This window comes from Astatotilapia calliptera, unplaced genomic scaffold, assembly GCF_900246225.1.
Source record: "Astatotilapia calliptera unplaced genomic scaffold, fAstCal1.2 U_scaffold_9, whole genome shotgun sequence".
NCBI classification, from domain to species: domain Eukaryota; kingdom Metazoa; phylum Chordata; class Actinopteri; order Cichliformes; family Cichlidae; genus Astatotilapia; species Astatotilapia calliptera.
In genome coordinates this window covers 460,735-478,372 of record NW_020535833.1, presented here as the reverse complement: position 1 = coordinate 478,372, position 17,638 = coordinate 460,735, and the positions used below count along the sequence as shown (strand labels likewise).

The 17,638-nt window shown below is 39.8% G+C and overlaps 1 protein-coding gene across 1 annotated transcript in view; it reads right to left on the bottom strand.

The window, feature by feature from the left end:
* Nucleotides 1-8,100: 8,100 nt before the first annotated feature.
* LOC113018487 (V-set and immunoglobulin domain-containing protein 8-like) overlaps nucleotides 8,101-17,638 on the bottom strand; it is a gene marked incomplete at its 5' end in the record, with an annotated part of 74,850 nt that continues 65,312 nt past the window's right edge. The window contains 2 exons of the mRNA XM_026161557.1: nucleotides 8,101-8,455; nucleotides 8,694-9,053. Of these exons, the coding sequence (XP_026017342.1) occupies nucleotides 8,181-8,455; nucleotides 8,694-9,053 (635 nt within the window). The remainder of the gene's footprint in view (nucleotides 8,456-8,693; nucleotides 9,054-17,638) is intronic.

Below are 17,638 nucleotides of genomic sequence, written 5' to 3'. Positions count from 1 at the left end.
GTTTTATGATGCATTATACTGCTGAGTTATAAGAAATACTGTTCGCAGAAGGTTATTGTCTTATTTGTCTGATTAGAAGAGAACAGAATATGCTGGAGTTTTCTGCCCCATCTCAGCAGGAGCAGATAAACAGGGAGCCAAGGTTGTAGCTTAGGCACTGTGTGAGAGAAAGCATGTGAATGTTTAGGCTTTTTATGATAAGGTGGAGGCACCAGAGGCTATAAAAGTTTGAGCAATGCTCCACCATTTTGAGATCTGAGACTGTCTGCATCAGTGTCCATCTCCCACGTGTGTGATCATTAAAAATCATCGTTTGACTCAACCCGACCGGACCAGTGTTGTTATTGTGGTTTTTCTCTTGTCTCCATCCCCAATATTTTGAACTCGTAACAACCTATATGATTACCCGCAGCAAAAACTGATCACATTCACATGATGATAGTGCGATGATAGAGCCTGATCATTCAAACTTATGCTGCCATTGAACTGCAAACATTTCACCCCCCGGGATACCAACCGATCTCAAAGGACTTAAAAAGAAACAAAAAACTAGTCACATGACAATATTATCCAAAGGTTTAACTCTGTTTTATTTGTGGTTGTCTGTTTAATAAAAAAAACGTTGTTGACTTTCAGTAACAGAAAGCCCCTCTCCATGCAGAAAAATAACAACTACAGTCTTAAAATAGCAGTTAAACTGAAAATCTTTCACTTACGCAGACTACCTGCAGCTCACTTCCCCTCAGCTAAACCACAGTCAGGTACAGGAAAAAAATAACTCGTTTCCATTGACCTGAAGCATGATCACCACAAGCAAAGTTTCAAATATCCACAAGTTTCTTTGATTCCTTAATTCTGAGATTGTCACAGGTTTTTGCCAGTGAAGTACTGATGATCCTCCATGATTATAGTTGTTTTAAAAAATTATTTTCAGTGCTTTGTTGCAATCAAAGTGAAAAAGGAGAAAAAAAAAGTTTCCCTTTGATGATAACCACAACAGTGGCATCCTGTCACAGAGGAAAAAGAGGAGGAGGGTTTGAACTGATGTAACTGTGAGCTGGTCAAAGTGTTGATCTGAAATCCTCCGAGAGTTAGGATGAAGCAAACATCTCTGCTGTGGCTGCTCTGTAAGTACAATGATTACATATCTGAAAAAACTAGAGACCCTCTATTTCTTCTAGTTTCTTGTTAGGTCTTTCTATGTCACAAACATCCAGTCTGGGTTTTTCAGAGGGGGAGACACTCTAACCCTAAAGAAGAAGGAAGACGGTCGACAAGAAATCTGAATATTTGATTAGAAATGCATGCAGGGCAGAAAAAATTATTTCTAGATTCACTTGTAACTCTCACACAGATATGTGACATGAAATGAGGATGCACAAGATCTTTAAGGACTTTTTTTTAAAAGAAACTGGTGAATAAAAACTTTGGACTCAGTATCCTGCGAATAGTTCATTCATTCATTTGTGTATCAATTTGGTGTTATAGATGGAGATTACAATAGTAACAGTACCATATTTTAATACAGATTGTGGTGGAGCCGAAACAGAAAAGTGCAAAAAAATAGAAATACTTAGACTAGCATGGGTGCAATCATGTTTCAGGCCCTAATGTCCAGTAGACATGCTCCAGTGTAAGCGATAAAAGAGAAAACTGCTTCCAATCTTTGTCTGTCTTATCAGTGCATAATTCAACCAAACCAATCATGCATGCATTTCCCAAATTCATTGTTTAGCATTTTCTCTGCTGTTTTGTTAAATCTTAAACTTTGTACTGATCTGAGTGTCATTTCTCTTTAGTTCTGATCTCACTGCTGAGCTGCACAACAAACCAAGGTCAGTAACCTTCTTCTGTCACAGTTTAAACCTGAAATGAACTGTAAGTCCTCTGGTTCTGGATCCATGCCTTCATGTAAAATTATATAATTATTACATCAATTTAACCCTGGAGCTGCTGAAGGTTTAATCAAAAAATATAAAGTGCAGAGGTCCAGCTTTATTAAAAAATGCAATAACTTTTAATAAACTTAAAGCCATTTTTATAAATAGTTGTGCATCATTAGGTTTTTTTAAATTTCTTTCATATGGCTCATCGATATCCTTATGTGGGGCGATCGTGGCTCAAGAGTTGGGAGTTCACCTTGTAACTGGAAGGTTGCCGGTTCGAGCCCCGGCTCGGACAGTCTCTGTCCTTGGGCAAGACATTTCACCTACCGCCTACTGGTGTTGGCCAGAAGGGCCGATGGCGCGATATGGCAGCCTCGCTTCTGTCAGTCTGCCCCAGGGCAGCTGCGTCTACAACTGTAGCTGCCTCCACCAGTGTGTGAATGGCTGGATGACTGGGTGTGTAAAGCTCTTTGGGGTCCCTAGGTGGGACTAGTAAAAGCGCTATACAAATACAGGCCATTTACCATTTCTCCCACAGGACTATCAGCTTAGTGATGATGACAAACTGACAGGACTTAGACCAGAAGACCAGATCAGGGTTTTGGCTAGTTATTACGGTTATTAGGGTGGAAATAGGAGTCTGTAGTTTACACCAACCAGTTTACCACCATTTTTCCAATCGCTGGCTGAACTCGATGGGCTTGTAGTCAGGATCACCATTTCTGCCCTAGGCAAAAATCAAAACCTTCCCCTGGCAGTTTTTCCTCATAGCTCTTAAAAGTGACTAAATCATAAAAATACATTCTCTTCACAGCTGGTCTGACTGTGAGTCCCAGCAGCTCTCAGTTCTTTAACCCTTTAAGACCTACCATAGAACCAAGTTCGCCAGAGCTTATATTATATTTTTACATGCTGTGGAGCCATTTTTGGGAGCATTTCAAGTTGCTATACATCAATACAACCATTATAGCCCAAACTTTAATAATATGTCTGCATTAGGTGCATAGTAATTACATAAATTGCAAAAAAGTGCAATAAACTACAAAAAAATTGAAAATCGTTTTTGTTTTTTTAACATATATTTCTAGTTAGAGAAATTTAAGAGGCTTAGCCCTCAAAACTGTAAATACAAAAAAGTTGCACAAAATAGTTTCCCACCACAGAAAATTTATTTTGAGTGTCTTCATAGTTTTATTTTTGAAATACACCAATTTTTATATACTGCAGGAAAAACGAAAATAAATATTATAGTGCAAATTTGCAAAATAACAGCATATGCATCAAAATAAACTATTTCCAGCAGTGCAATATGAGTCTTAAGCATCCCAGAAACGACACAGAAAGTCATAAAGTCAAACATAACTTTTTAAAACACATAACAAGTAAAACACAAGCTCATAAGGCCCCGATCGTAAAAAACTACATTTCCGCAAAATGACGTCACTTCCGGTTTCGGGCAGGTCATGCGGTCATGTGATAGTTCGCGCTGATGGACGTAGGAAGTGTTACAAACAGCTGATGGATCGGCGAAGCGTGTTTCTGGAATATCATGTTTTTGTTGCTGCAAGTGATTTTTATGCAGTTTTTGCAAAGCTATATGTGGAAGGAAACTGTGACCTAGGACAAGCTGATGGTATAAGATGTAAGTACAACTCCTCCAGTTTCATATGCAAAAAAAATTATTGCGCTAGCTTACTTGGTTGCAGAGCTACCGGGATTTAAAAATAGTTAGGCAAAACAGAGCGTGCCCGCTCCGATCGGCTGTAAAGGGTTAAAGGAGACTTTATGTTGCTGAGCTGTGAGGAGGACGACAGCTCTGCTGGATGGACTGTAAAGAGAAACACAAGCAGAAAACAAATGACAGAGTGCGGTTCTGGGTGGGGAATATTGACTAATTCTTCCTGTAGTATCAGCTACAGCACCACGTGGGACAGTGGAGTTTACTGGTGTGAGTCCAGAGAGGGTCCCATCAGTAACATGGTTAACCTGACAGTCACTGGTAAGCTGAGTGTGTGGAGTTAGTGTTGATGAAGCTGTGTGTAAATGGATGAAATGCTGTAGTTTGTCTCTGTGTTGAGGTGGATCAGTGATCCTGCAGAGTCCTGTCCTCCCTGTGATGGAGGGAGATGACGTCACTCTGCTCTGTAAAACAAAGACCACTCCCTCCAACCTCCCAGCTGCTTTCTATAAAGATGGCTCCCTCATCAGGAAGCAGCCTACAGGTCACATGACCATCCAGCATGTTTCCAGGTCTGATGAAGGCCTCTACAAGTGTGACATCAGCGGTCATGGAGAGTCTCCATCCAGCTGGATCACTGTCACAGGTGAGGAGCTTCACTCTGATTTCGCCTTATATTCTTATTTCCATCCACATGTTCACCTGAGCAGTTGGAATTCTCTCTGCAGGTCAAGCTACAGCCACGCCCACCAACTCTCAAATCCTGCCCACCTCCTCAGCTCCTCCCCTTATCTCCACCTCTCTCCGGGTTGCATTCCTGCAGCTCTTTTATCCGTTGATGTTCTGCCTGTACTTCATCTCCACTCTCCTCATGGTGTCTTCATACAGAAGCAGAGGCACAGGTAACATTCTGATGCTAACCCTCCCCAATTACCTATCAAGCGTCTTTCTTTTTGACTCCATTACAAAAAAAATTATGATTGCTTCATCTGACAGTAAATAATCTCATCTTCATGACAGCAGCACAACAAACCCTTGATGAGCAGAGACTGGCTAAGGGTTGACAGCCATGACAGACAGTTCCTGTTCCATCAGTCAGACAGCTGTTATTAGTTCGCTGTGACTGAACAATGCATGAAGTCACTGCTTTAATATAAAGCTGAAGTAATCCAAAAAATGCTTTCTATTTTACATTTGCCAACTGTGTGTGTTTTTCATTACTCTGCACTTTTGTACTGCTAACATTCATGGTTTCTCTTATTCAATAAAATGTAAATGCAGAATGGGACTCTAATTAAATATCATGTTTGGTTTGTTTGGAACAGCATATAAACACTTCTTTTTTCATATCACAGACAGTAAAGTTTAGAATTAATTCTTTTTTTTTTTTTTTTTTTTTTTTCTAAATGACATCAGAAACAGCAGTATGCGACATTACGTGATGGCAGAGCTTCAGTTCATCCTTTGTCTTTTTTTTTTTTTTTTTTTTTTTTTAATAAATAGGACAGGGGGAATGAATGAGAGAAAGAGGGGGAGAGAGAGAAAGAAAACCAAAGGGGAGAAGAGACGGTGAGAAGGGGGGGGGAAGAGAGAAAAAAAAAAAAAAAAACTCCTGGGTCACCTGTATGGAGAAAAAAAACAAAAAACAAAAACAAACAAAAAAAACAAACAGAGGAGACAGCAAACAACAAAGAGCAACATAATAATAGAGAAAACAAAGCACCATCACAATAAACTAGCTAGTCATAGATATCAATATTTACTAAATAATAAACGATATTGTGCAGCACGCAAGATAGACAGCGCACAGTGTGCTTTGAGGCAGCAGCCAAGAAAGCTTTAGTCCGCGTCTGTGAATACCCATGTGTGCATACCTGTGTGGATCAGCATGCTTGCATTCCAAAGGTTTCTCCATGTAATGATCTGCTAGGGAGTGTGAGGGGGCCACAGCCCCGTCCTCCAGGGTGTGAAGCGGGTATGGAGGAGATCAAAACTCCAGACATCCAGAGGCCCCCAGAACACAAGAGACCATGGAAGACCAACAGCCGCGCCACTGTTCCAGTAAGAGCTGAGGAGAGTCCCAGATGAGGGCTCGCCCAGCAGCCGCGGAGCAGAAGTCAGGGGGAGTTGCAGTGACGAGCTCCGTGAGCTTTTAAAGAATTAATTCTTTAAAAAACAGAAACAGTCTAGTTGTGATCCTTAGTACAGACCATCTCTCGCCCGTATGGATCAGTTATTTTTTATTATTTCAGGCAATAAAAGATAACACCACAGCTGGACTGTGTTTGTGGATGACAGGCAATGGTGGGTGTTGTTGTTCGCGAGCAGGATAGTCTTTTTTTAGCCTGTGGTTAATAAAAGCAAACACCTCGCATGTTCTTGAGTTTCCTGTTTCTGGTGAAAAAGAGTCAGCTGAAAGTGAAGCTGTGGGGGTTTCACACATGATAAAATCTAAAATGAACAGGTACTTTTTTTTTTTAAGTTTGACTCCGTAACAAGAAAACATCCTTCACCTTTAATGAGAGTTCTCCTCAACTTACTTTTTGCTGTCTTAACTTTAGCATCAGTATTGACATTTGTAATAAAACTGTACTTTTATTTTGATAAACTCAACATTTGGGGTTTTTTTTTGTTTGTTTCTTTTGTTTTTTCACTGATTCTGACATCAACCAGCTGATAAAATCTCTGTAATCATCATGTCTGCATCACTGTTTGATTCTCTCACAGCAAAAAAATAAATAAAAACGCGGAAAAATGAAGAAAAATGCCGTAGCTGCGGAAACATTTATCTGCAGCACTAATTTTGCTGCTGCATTTGATCCATTTTATACAAAGGATGTTTTAACAGTCTGCAGTAGCTGTATGTGTATAGCATGTAATATCCAGCTGTAACTGTATGAAAAGCTTCTATTGAGCACAACTCCTAGATATATTTAGACAAATATTGTGTTCTGTTCCTTGAATGCTGTATAGCATGGATTGATATAGAATGAGCCCAAGAAAGTGAAACCTGAGAGGAAATGCCTCAGAGCCCCGTCTGTTTACATTAAAGCGCTAGTGGAAGGCAGTTGCATGTGACACTGAAAATTAAACTTTATTGCACTCTGTTACCTGAAGGAGTGAAAACAAACATAAGAATTGGGTTTTTACTTTCCCTTTCTTAAAATCAGGCTGTCCCTCATATATAAGATTAATGCTGAGAACATTTCCACACAGGCGACTGAGGACACCCACCTTGGAAATTCTAGTCAGTACAAAAAGGATTAATCAAGGGTAAAACACACATTTTGACTATTTTGAAAATATGAATTTGGTGCAGTAGATTTCAGAATGTGGTGTGTAAGTATTTAAGTAACCTTTAAGTAAGTAACATTTTCATTAAACCTGGTGTTGCGGCTCTTCCAACCTATTGCCGCGGCTAAACATGAGGACACAGATGACGCGCAACAATAAACGTATAAAATACACTTCTGTACCATTTGCTTCTTTATTTCCACATGCAAATGTCCAATATATAAATCAGCACATGGGATTAACTATTAAACAAATGCACAGACTGCACAAACAAATAACTGCAACTCACCAATAACTGCACTAACTACTATGCCAACTTACAATTTGGCCTATGGCATCAGTTAGTGCATAAATATACAAAAACCATCAAGTTACAGTCAAAATACATCAAAATCATTCAAGCTGCGCTCAAGCTGCGGTCAACAGAAAGTTTTGCCTCATGCTCACCCTACCTTTCTGCTCATCAACATCAGGTACTGTGAACAGGTGAGTGCAACCACATTTATCATCTACCACACCCACGAGACACGCCCCACACCCGTGCACCAATACAGTGAGTCCATTTAAACCAAGTCACTTAGTCAAAAAGGAACAACTCATATGGTGCCTACACCTGGGTTTGATGAAGAGAAACAACCCCACTCTAGTAAAGGTTGAAGAAGTGAAGCAACTTCTTTTACTCAAGAAAAAGTGAAGGCTCTGAAACGTACTCAAAGTAAAAAGTCGCTCCTTGAAGAAAAATTCTAAGCATTTGAATAGCAACTATGCGTTGTGCTATATTATTATATTATAAGATTAGTACATAAGGAAAAAATTTAAAAAAAAAATACAAAAATTATTCAAATTTAAATTCTAACTCTAATGAATGGGAAATGCTTCACTGTCACTGAGGTTTTGGCACAACTCTTTGATAGTGAAAGTAACATAGAGGAGAAAGTGTCAGAGAGAGAGGATTGTGTTGAGGAGGACCCTGATTTTAAGGAATTCTCATCTGACGAGAATGAGAGTGCTGACCCTCACGCTCTCACACACTCTCTGTGCGTCATGTGTACACTAGTGCAGACAAAAACTTGATTGTTGGACAACTGTTCCATGTTCTGATTATTCAACTGATGTTCTCATTATTTTCTGTTTCACAAATGGTTGAATTTCATCCCAAATATGTACCATCGCCCTCAGAAAATAAAAAATATACCCCCCCCCCCCCAAACAAACAAACAAACAAACAAAAAACAACAACAACACAATTAAGGTGGATTTCTGGTTCCTCACTGAATGGAGTCCAGTTGTTTCCTGAGGCTGATGAAGTCATTCCTCAAGTGTCAAAGTGAGTGTTGCTGAATGCCACTTGTAGTCAGGTTATCTATCTGTCCGCAGGTCATCCTTCTCTGCTCAGCAGGAGGAGACTTCATCTGGAAAAAGCTCTTAGAAATTTGAGAAAGCTCTGGATGCTCTGAATCCTGACTCTGTTTGTGTTTTTTGTAGATCACAAAACCAACAACAGCAGCAACAAGCACAATAAAAACACTCAGACTAACTATCAGTCCAACAGATCCATCCTCCTTCCCTCCATCCTCTGTGTGTCCTCCTGTCTGACCTGCAGGTGAGAAACAGGTGTGAGGTGTCAGCTGTCAGGTAGGTGATGAGTGAAGAACAGAACAGAATCCATTTCCTCTTCAAACTGCTGTCAGACATTATCTACTGCACTCTGATCACATCACTCAGACCAGCTGCTTTCTACAAAGTCTCATCAACGACATCTTTAGAAACAAACATCAACAAGCAGGAATCAGCTTCACCTCTGATCACACACACACTCAACTCTACTCACTCACCTGGAGGAACAACATGAAGGTAGATGACGCTGATGGGGTCACCATCCAGATTAGATCTCTTCCTGCGATTTGTTCTTCCCTGGACGACACGACACTCGTATGTTCCAGTGTCGTTAATCATCACATCCTTCAGGATCAGAGAGACATCTCCGTCCTTCATCTGTCTGTCTTGTAGATCCACTCGATTCTTAAAAGATGGATGTTGGTTGTCCAAATCAAAGTTCTTGTCTCGGTAAAAGAGGACATATTCTGTCCCAAGCTCAGGTCTGCTCCACTCTAAAACTATCATGGGATCACTTTTGTTGATAGGAGTTTGACACGGCAGAATGACAGTCTGTCCCACTGTGATGGTTATTTTGACTGAAAGAGAAGAGCCGATATGCAGCAGAGAGTTAAAAAGGTCAACATTAAATGTCTCATTTGCACAGAACCGTCATGATGAGCTACAAAAAGAGACTGTGAAAAAGCAGACACGGTACACTAGGCACTCAGTGCTGAAATTTCCAACCCGGTATAGCAGGAGTCTGGATTGTACTTCATAGTGATTTGTTGGATTTGAATAGATTAGCACCACCTGCTGGCAGTTAAACTTACACATGCTTATCCATTTAATGCCTAGAAGAAGCAAAGCATGACGTTCATGCAGTGGAACTACACGGGTGAGTAATTGGTGGCACTCTTCTCTGTAGGTTGCCTCCTCAAGTGGCCAGTCTCTACTATTTTGTTTAGTTATTTTTACCAAGCTGTGATTGTTCTAGGGTAGCACTGTGGTAGTGAGTCAGGTCATTTTAATCAACTGTTGTTCATAAAGTGTTTTAATTAACGGTCTTGCCGTCTCAACCCTGCTTTTAGTTCTTCCTTCTTTTTTTTTTTGCCTGTCCCGTTTGGCTCTTTTGCCATCAGAATTATTGTCTAAAGGCAAAGAAAGATGCCCAACGGATTTATTTTACCAAATAGACCATCCCAGCCTTGCCATAATGGTCCATTTGATTCACCTTTTATTGTTTATTTTATTTTTTATTTTCACTTGCTAGATACGGGACAGACTTGAATGAGGAAAAGAAAAGGGAGAAAGGAAGAGGGAAAAAAAGTTAGTAGTTCTTCCTAATAAATTTTGATTTGTAACATCCATGTCTCACGTCTGCTGTTAATAACGAGTCTGTGGGCTTTGGTAGCTAGGGAACACTTGGGATCGGTTATCCCGCATTCACGCCACCACATTATGTTTGTAGTTTTACAGTGCCTTCATTAGGGAGACAAATAAACCCTGCAATGACAACTGAAAGTTTTTGCCTCTCCATTTGAGGAACTGCCTATCCACTAAACCAGGCATCTACATCAAGGTACGGGGAGGGCAGAATAGCCATATAATATAGGAAATTTTAAATAATCTTAACGTTTTTTTATTCCATGGTCTCCCTCAATTGGCTGATAGCCTTCAAGTTGTGCGATCCCGCTGGTGTTTCCTGGCATCTGTGCTACGGATACTCCATGATGGCGGATGGACTTTGCAAAATCAATTTTACAAAAACAGACTCGAGTCTGGACCTAACTCACTACCAGAAGAAGCAACACCTCAACGTTTAGCAGTTATTTATTACAGTGTACTTTAAGTATTAGAGGTTATTATTCAATTCAATTCAATTTTATTTATATAGCGCCAAATCACAACAAAAGTCGCCTCAAGGTGCTTCATAGATAAAGAGAAAAATCCAACAATCATATGACCCCCTATGAGCAAGCACTTTGGCAACAGTGGGAAGGAAAAACTCCCTTTTAACAGGAAGAAACCTCCGGCAGAACCAGGCGGGGGGAGGGGCGGCCATCTGCTGCGACCGGTTGGGGTGAGAGAAGGAAGACAGGATAAAGACATGCTACAGCCAGCTTGAAGGCCTGTGGTACGTAGCCGATCATTAGAGATAGGTTGATCATATTTCAGATTGAAGAATTAATTAATGGCAGGACTTCTTTGAGCAGTTTTGTAGGAATGGGGTCTAAAAGACACGTTGATGGTTTGGAGGAAGTAATTATAGAAGTTAACTCAGAAAGATCAATTGGAGAAAAAGAGTCTAACTTAACATCAATGGTACTAAGAGTAGCTGTAGATAATATTACATCTGTGGGATGATTACTGGTAATTTTTTCTCTAATGATTAAAATTTTATTTGTGAAGAAGTTCATGAAGTCATTACTAGTTAACGTTAAAGGGATTGTTGGCTCAAAAGAGCTCTGACTTTTTGTCAGCCTGGCTACAGTGCTGAAGAGAAACCTGGGGTTGTTCTTATTTTCTTCAATCAGTGATGAATAGTAAGATGTTCTGGCTTTGCGGAGAGCTTTCTTATAAAGCAGCAAACTATTTCTCCTTGCTAAATGATGATCCTCTAAATTTGTGACACGCCATTTCCTCTCCAGCTTACGAGTCATCTGCTTTAGGCTACGTGTTTGAGAATTATACCACGGAGTCAGGTACTTCTGATTAGAGACCTTAGTTTTCACAGGAGCTACAGTATCCAGAGTCGTACGTAGTGAGGAGGTGAAATTATTAACAAGATAATTGACCTCTGTTGGGGTAGCGTTCAGATAGCTGCTCTGCTCTATGTTGGTACAGGGCATTGAAGATGATAACAGTGGGTGGATTATAATCTTAAACTTAGTTACAGCGCTTTCAGAAAGACATCTACTTTGATAAAGTCTACTCTCCACCGCTGTGTAATCAATTATTGTAAAAGTAAATGTTATCAGGAAATGATCAGACAGGAGAGGGTTTCCAGGAAACACTGTTAAATGTTCAGTTTCTATGCCATATGTTAAAACAAGATCTAGAGTGTGATTAAAGTGGTGGGTGGGTTCTTTTACATTTTGAGAGAAGCCAATTGAGTCTAATAACAGATTAAATGCCATGTTGAGGCTGTCATTTTTAGCATCTACATGGATGTTAAAATCACCCACAATAATTATTTTATCTGAGCTCAGAACTAAATCCGATATAAAGTCTGAGAAATCAGACAGAAACTCTGTAAGGCCCAGGTGGACGATAGATGATAACAAGTAAGACTGGTTTCTGAGTTTCACAGCTGGGGTGGACGAGGCTAAGCATCAGGCTTTCAAATGAATTGAAAGTCTGTCTTGGTCTTTCATTAATTAATAGGCTGGTGTGAAAAATTGCTGCCACACCGCCCCCTCGGCCTGTGCTTCGAGGTTTCTGGTAGTTAGAATGACTCGGGGGTGTTGATTCATTTAAACTAACATAATCATCCTGCTGCAACCAGGTTTCTGTAAGGCAGAGTAAATCAATTTGTTGATCAATTATTAAGTCATGTACTAACAGAGACTTGGAGGAGAGAGACCTAATATTTAATAATCCACATTTCACTGTTTTACTCTTTGGTTCAGATGTGGATGCTGTATTGTTCTTTCTTTGTAATTGTTTATGTTTAAGTTGTTTGTTGCTGGTTTTTAGTTTGTTTTTTGTCTTTTTGGAAGCTGACACAGTCTCTATGGAGATGGGTTTTTGGGGGGGGGTAGCAGGAGGAGAGAAGCTGCAGAGAGGCGTGTTACACTGCATCTCTGCTTCCTGGTCCCAACTCTGGATAGTCATATTTTGGGGGGTTTAATAAATTTGTCCATATTTCTAGAAATGAGAGCTGCTCCATCCAAAGTGGGATGGATGCCATCTCTCCTAACAAGACCAGGTTTCCTCCAGAAGGTTTGCCAATTATCTATGAAGCCCACATCGTTTCTGAGCTGTTATACTCTGATCATTTCTCTTAGTTTAAACTATTTGCTTTCACAGTTTTTGTTAACCTAACCAAGACACTTTTTTAATGATAATTAATCACAAATTTTAAGTTCATGAGGTATTATAACATGTAAAAATAATATAAATGAAGCAAAAGAAAGTGCCACGTTTAGGATTCAAACTGCTGTGTGAATGTTCGAATCTCCAAACCCAATAGCCCCCAAAGAAGAGCTTTTTCTCCCTTTTCAAAGAGGAAAACTGTAATTTTGTCTTCCAGCACATGAGTTAGTACATATGATAGCGGGTAAGTCAAAATAGTGCTTTTGACCAACCCACAGAAAGAAAAAACAAATGGCCATGCATTTACTCCGTGTGTGTAAATTCTGAGCTCACCTTCGGCGGCACAAACCACAAGGAGACACATGCAGAGGAGAGTCCTGCAGCAGAGTGATGCAGTCCCAGCAGTGGTCATCCTCCCTCTCAGCTCCAGCTCTACTCTTTACAAACAGAAGCTCCTCCGAGCCGCTATATTTAGAAAACATAAAATCAGAGTAGTGGTTTTGATAATGACTTTGGTGGTTACTGATAGTTGACTTTTTCAAGCTCAGGTTTTGTTTCTATCTCCTCCCCCTCTTTAAAATAAACACATAAAAATAACAATCCATTTAAAAAAAGACCTCTACTCTGATAGCTTTTCACTTGATTATTATTCTTTATTTCACCATACTAAACCTCTTTAATCACACATTAACAGCTGTTACAGGAAGATGGATTGATGAAAGTGTGGATAGATGGATGTTTTTTTTTTTTTTTTTTTTTAAAAAGACAGAAAATCAATATTTCCTAAATTTGCTTGACATATAATGATGATATGGCTGTGAAACAACAAAGCTCACCTAACTTCTCTGATTAGAAAAATACACATTTGCATAGAAATATCTGAAATACTGCATTACTGTGTGAGCATTCATTCACATCCTTGTCCATAGTCTTATTACATCCCGTATTGATTACTGTAATTCCCTCCTATTTGGTCTCCCTAAAAGGTCCCTTCATAAACTCCAACTTCTTCAAAATTCTGCAGCTCGGGTCATAACTTGCACTCCGTTAAGTGCTCATATTACCCCAGTTCTTCAGCAGCTTCACTGGTTGCCCATAGAAGCCAGGATAAATTTTAAAATCTTACTTCTTGCATACAAGTGTATCCATAAATCTGCTCCTTCATATTTGTGTGACCTGCTCCATATCACCACTGTTTCCCGCCCTCTTAGATCATCATCCGCTATTCATCTTACTGTTCCGTCCTCACATCTTATTACTATGGGGAGCAGAGCTTTCAGTCGCTCTGCTCCTCGGCTCTGGAACTCTCTTCCTCCTGCACTAAGAAATATTGACTCCCTCTCCGTATTTAAGACACAGCTCAAAACACATCTGTTTAAACTGGCTTATTCGCTTTAATGCTGATTTTATCTGTTGTCACGCTCTGTTTTGTAATTTTAACTTATTTTATGTATTTTATGACTATTGTTCCTTTTATTAATTGTGTTTTTTGTAAGGTGACCTTGGTTTTCTGAAAGGCGCCCTCAAATAAAATGTATTATAATTATTATTATTATTATTATTATTATTATTATTATTCCATAATTATTATTATTATTTCTTAAAATTTCAAGAGCTAGTGGTGAACTGATGCTTCTCAGTTTAACTGCCTCAGTAACTCATTACCCTGGTATTTTCTTCCTTCCTGGTATTTCTGGTACTGAGAAGGTTTCTACAGAGGCCTTCGTGCTAAACAGTTTTATTTAATCAGGGTGGGATTTAGTGAAACTTGCTACCTATCAGATGCAACATTTCTAACATTTATTCTATGACTCTGAACATTTCAATGACATGAAGAAAATTATATGAGCCTCAGAGGAATGAACAGAAGCTTTGCTGCTCGTTTTAAATCTGCAGAAAACAAGGCAGAAACAGCATTAAACAGTAAATCAACAACACCCATTCCATTGATAAAAATAAGATGAAGCAAATAAATCATTGCAGAAGTGATGAGTAAAAGACAAGGATTTTTAATCTTAATTAGGTATGAGTGCATCACGGTTCAGACACAGCAACATTCACACATGCATACATGGATCCCTGGGATTTGTAGTTCTTTTTTGAGTGGTAGTCCAGCATATGAGCATCCACTCTAATATAGAGAGAAATCAATGTCTTGGTCTCCAAACTCACTTTTTCTCAGTCAGTTTGACCTGTCTGATACACGTGGGCATATGCTGGTTGTTCAGATGTCGCATGCTGAACAAAGGGCTTTGTCCTGCTTGTTTATATGGGGCAACTGCATAATGGGAAAGCTGCCTTTGCCCAAATATGGTATATGCTCTGATCCCAGCCTGAACATGCAGCCACCCCAGTGGTCACAGGTCGCACGTATCACATGTACAATCTGAATGCTGTACATGAATGTTTACTTTTGCTTTCCTTTCTCATGTCAGCAATTGAAAGCCTATGCTTTCTCTATGTTCATGTATGGGAGTGTGTATCGAATGTAGAGGAGTGTGTGTCTGGTGTGTTCGGGCCTGGATAGGTGGAGGTTGTTAAATAGGTACATTTAGCTTTTGTACCTATTTTTATTGAAATGATGGTGTTTTTTTCTGTCAGTGAGTAAGTGAATAAAAGATATGTAGATATATTACATCACACCAAGCCTCTTCCAGTTCCAGAGGAGTTACCCTGAATGAGCCCGAAGTCAAAAAAAGCAGATCTTCTTTTCCTCCTGGAACCATGCCTCCAAAAGAAAAACCACTCAAACCACCTGATCTGTCTACCATTACTTGTCAGAGGTTTTTCATAAGAATTTTGTCTCGTCTCTTCCTCCTTACCGGCTGTATGACTGCGTGATCAACTTTTTTCCTACTGCTCCACTCCCCACCAGCAGGTTGTACAGCTCATCAAAACCTGAGCATGAAGCTGACTCCTTTGCTTGCTGGCATCAGCTGCAGGATTTTTCTTAGTGCAGGATCGTGAGGTCTTATCTTTTTTCTCCAGAGACTATTGTTGTTTGCATTGCATTACTGTAGAGAATAAGTATCTTTTGGATCTCCTCTCCTCTGACTCTGAGCTTTTGCAGACAGCCACCATTTTTACAAAGCTGGACTTTAGCAGCACATATCGTCTAGTGTGTAAAAAGGATAGAGATGAATGGAAAACCCCATTTAACACTCATCTGTGTCATTCTGCTGTCTTCCAAGCCTTGGTAAATGACATTCGACGGTACTACCTCAACAGGAGTTTTTTTCATATACTTGAATGGCATTCTGATTTTAATCTCTTTTAAAACACATATCTGACGTCTGTGTGTTGTTCCAACGGCTGCTGGAGTGTAAGCTGTTAAAGGGGAGAATAGGAGTTTCACAGTCATTCTATTTCCTTCTTCAGCTACATCACAGAGAAGTAATTGTAATCCAAATGGTAATTGACTGGCCCATGCCAACTACTCAGAAGCAGTTTCAACACTTCTATTGGTTTGCTGACTTTTACCGACAACAAGACTATCACATATCTCAAAGTGGCCAAACAGCTGAACTCAAGACAAGCCAGGTGGGCTCTCGTCTTTGCATGGTTAAACTTTTTAATCACTTACAGACCCAGCTCTCGGATCATGAAATCCAATGCTTTGTCCCACCTATTCAGAGGTATAGCTATTACACCACAGTGGAGAAAACCACTATTCTGCTGCCCTCCTGCATCCATTGGTTCGCTGACCTGGGAGATTGAGTCACTGGTCTGCAATGTGCAGCGAGACAAACCTAACCCTAACTCTTTGTTTGTACCTTCTTCAGTTCAGTCCCAAGTTGGGGACATACAGCCAAATTCGCCTGCCATCCTGGTAAAGAATTTTTTTATTGATTGTTCTGGTGGCCTAAGCTCATTAAAGACGCACTTGACTATGTGTCAGCCTGTCAAGTATATGACTAGAATCAATCTGTTACTTCTCGGCCTGCAGGACTATTCCGACTGCTACCAACTCCCTGGCAACCTCGGTCCCATATAGCTTTGGATTTCATCACTGGTCTTCCCCCCTTGGCAGGTGACACTGTGATATTAACCATTGTGGATCATTTTTCTAAGACAGCTCACTTTGTTGTGGATTTTATTATGACATATATACCTGTATACACGTGCAATCATAATTACTCACATAAAAAAATGAAGTGTCTTAAATAGTGAGGTCATTGTGTTAAGCGTTTAACCTGCATGTTCAAATCACATGACCCATATATTTAGGTCAAAAATATCTACCATTATATTAATGAAAAAGTTTGTGTCACTTGTTGTATGAACACATGCTGGTTGAAAATGTAACGATAGGGTCAGTAATTAACATTTGATAGTATTATGGCCAACGGTGACTAGTCCAACATCGGGTTAATTCAGCTGGTACTGCTAAAATATGTGCATAGGCCCCCTTCTCAGCATTTAGCTCTATTTAGCTGTACCGCTTCATGACGTGTACGGCCCTTTCAATGGCTGTACAGCAAAAACACCTGGCCTTCGCAGGGCAGGTGTCTGGGATTCTGTTTCTCGCCTCAAATGCCAGAAGGCAAAAAAAAAACTCTTCCTAAGCATAAATAACAGTTTACATCTGGCATGCACACCAAACAAGATTGTCGAATCAACTGCCTTTTTGCAAACTTTCGGACTCAGTTTGGCCATCAAAACGACAAAAGGACACAATTAAATGATGGATGAAAGACTGATTTGCAAGACGTTATGGTGTAGGGTCGTATGTATCAGAAGTGGAAGATGAAAAGAAAGAACAAAGCATGAAAGAGTACCCAGTGGCAGGAGGAGAGGTCGCTGATACTATTTAAGAGAAGGGTCGATATGCCCCGGACTGCTGCTTCGTTCCTGTCAGTCTTTTGTGTGTTTTTTCCTGTTTGTGCTTTAAGGCTCTACACCCCAAGGTTGCTTCACTTTTGTTCGTTTTGCTTTCTTTCTTTGTCTTATTTCTGCTGTAAATGTACTTTTCTGCTATTCATATGACATTGTTTAATAGACTCAGTTCTAAACATTGTTCACTTTTCCAGAGGATCTTTTTGAGTGATTTGATTCTAATTAGATCTGAAAAGCTGGACCTCCACAGCGTTGGTGGGATAAGGTTATCATATTGACTTCAAAATTTGCAACTCAACAATTGGCGACT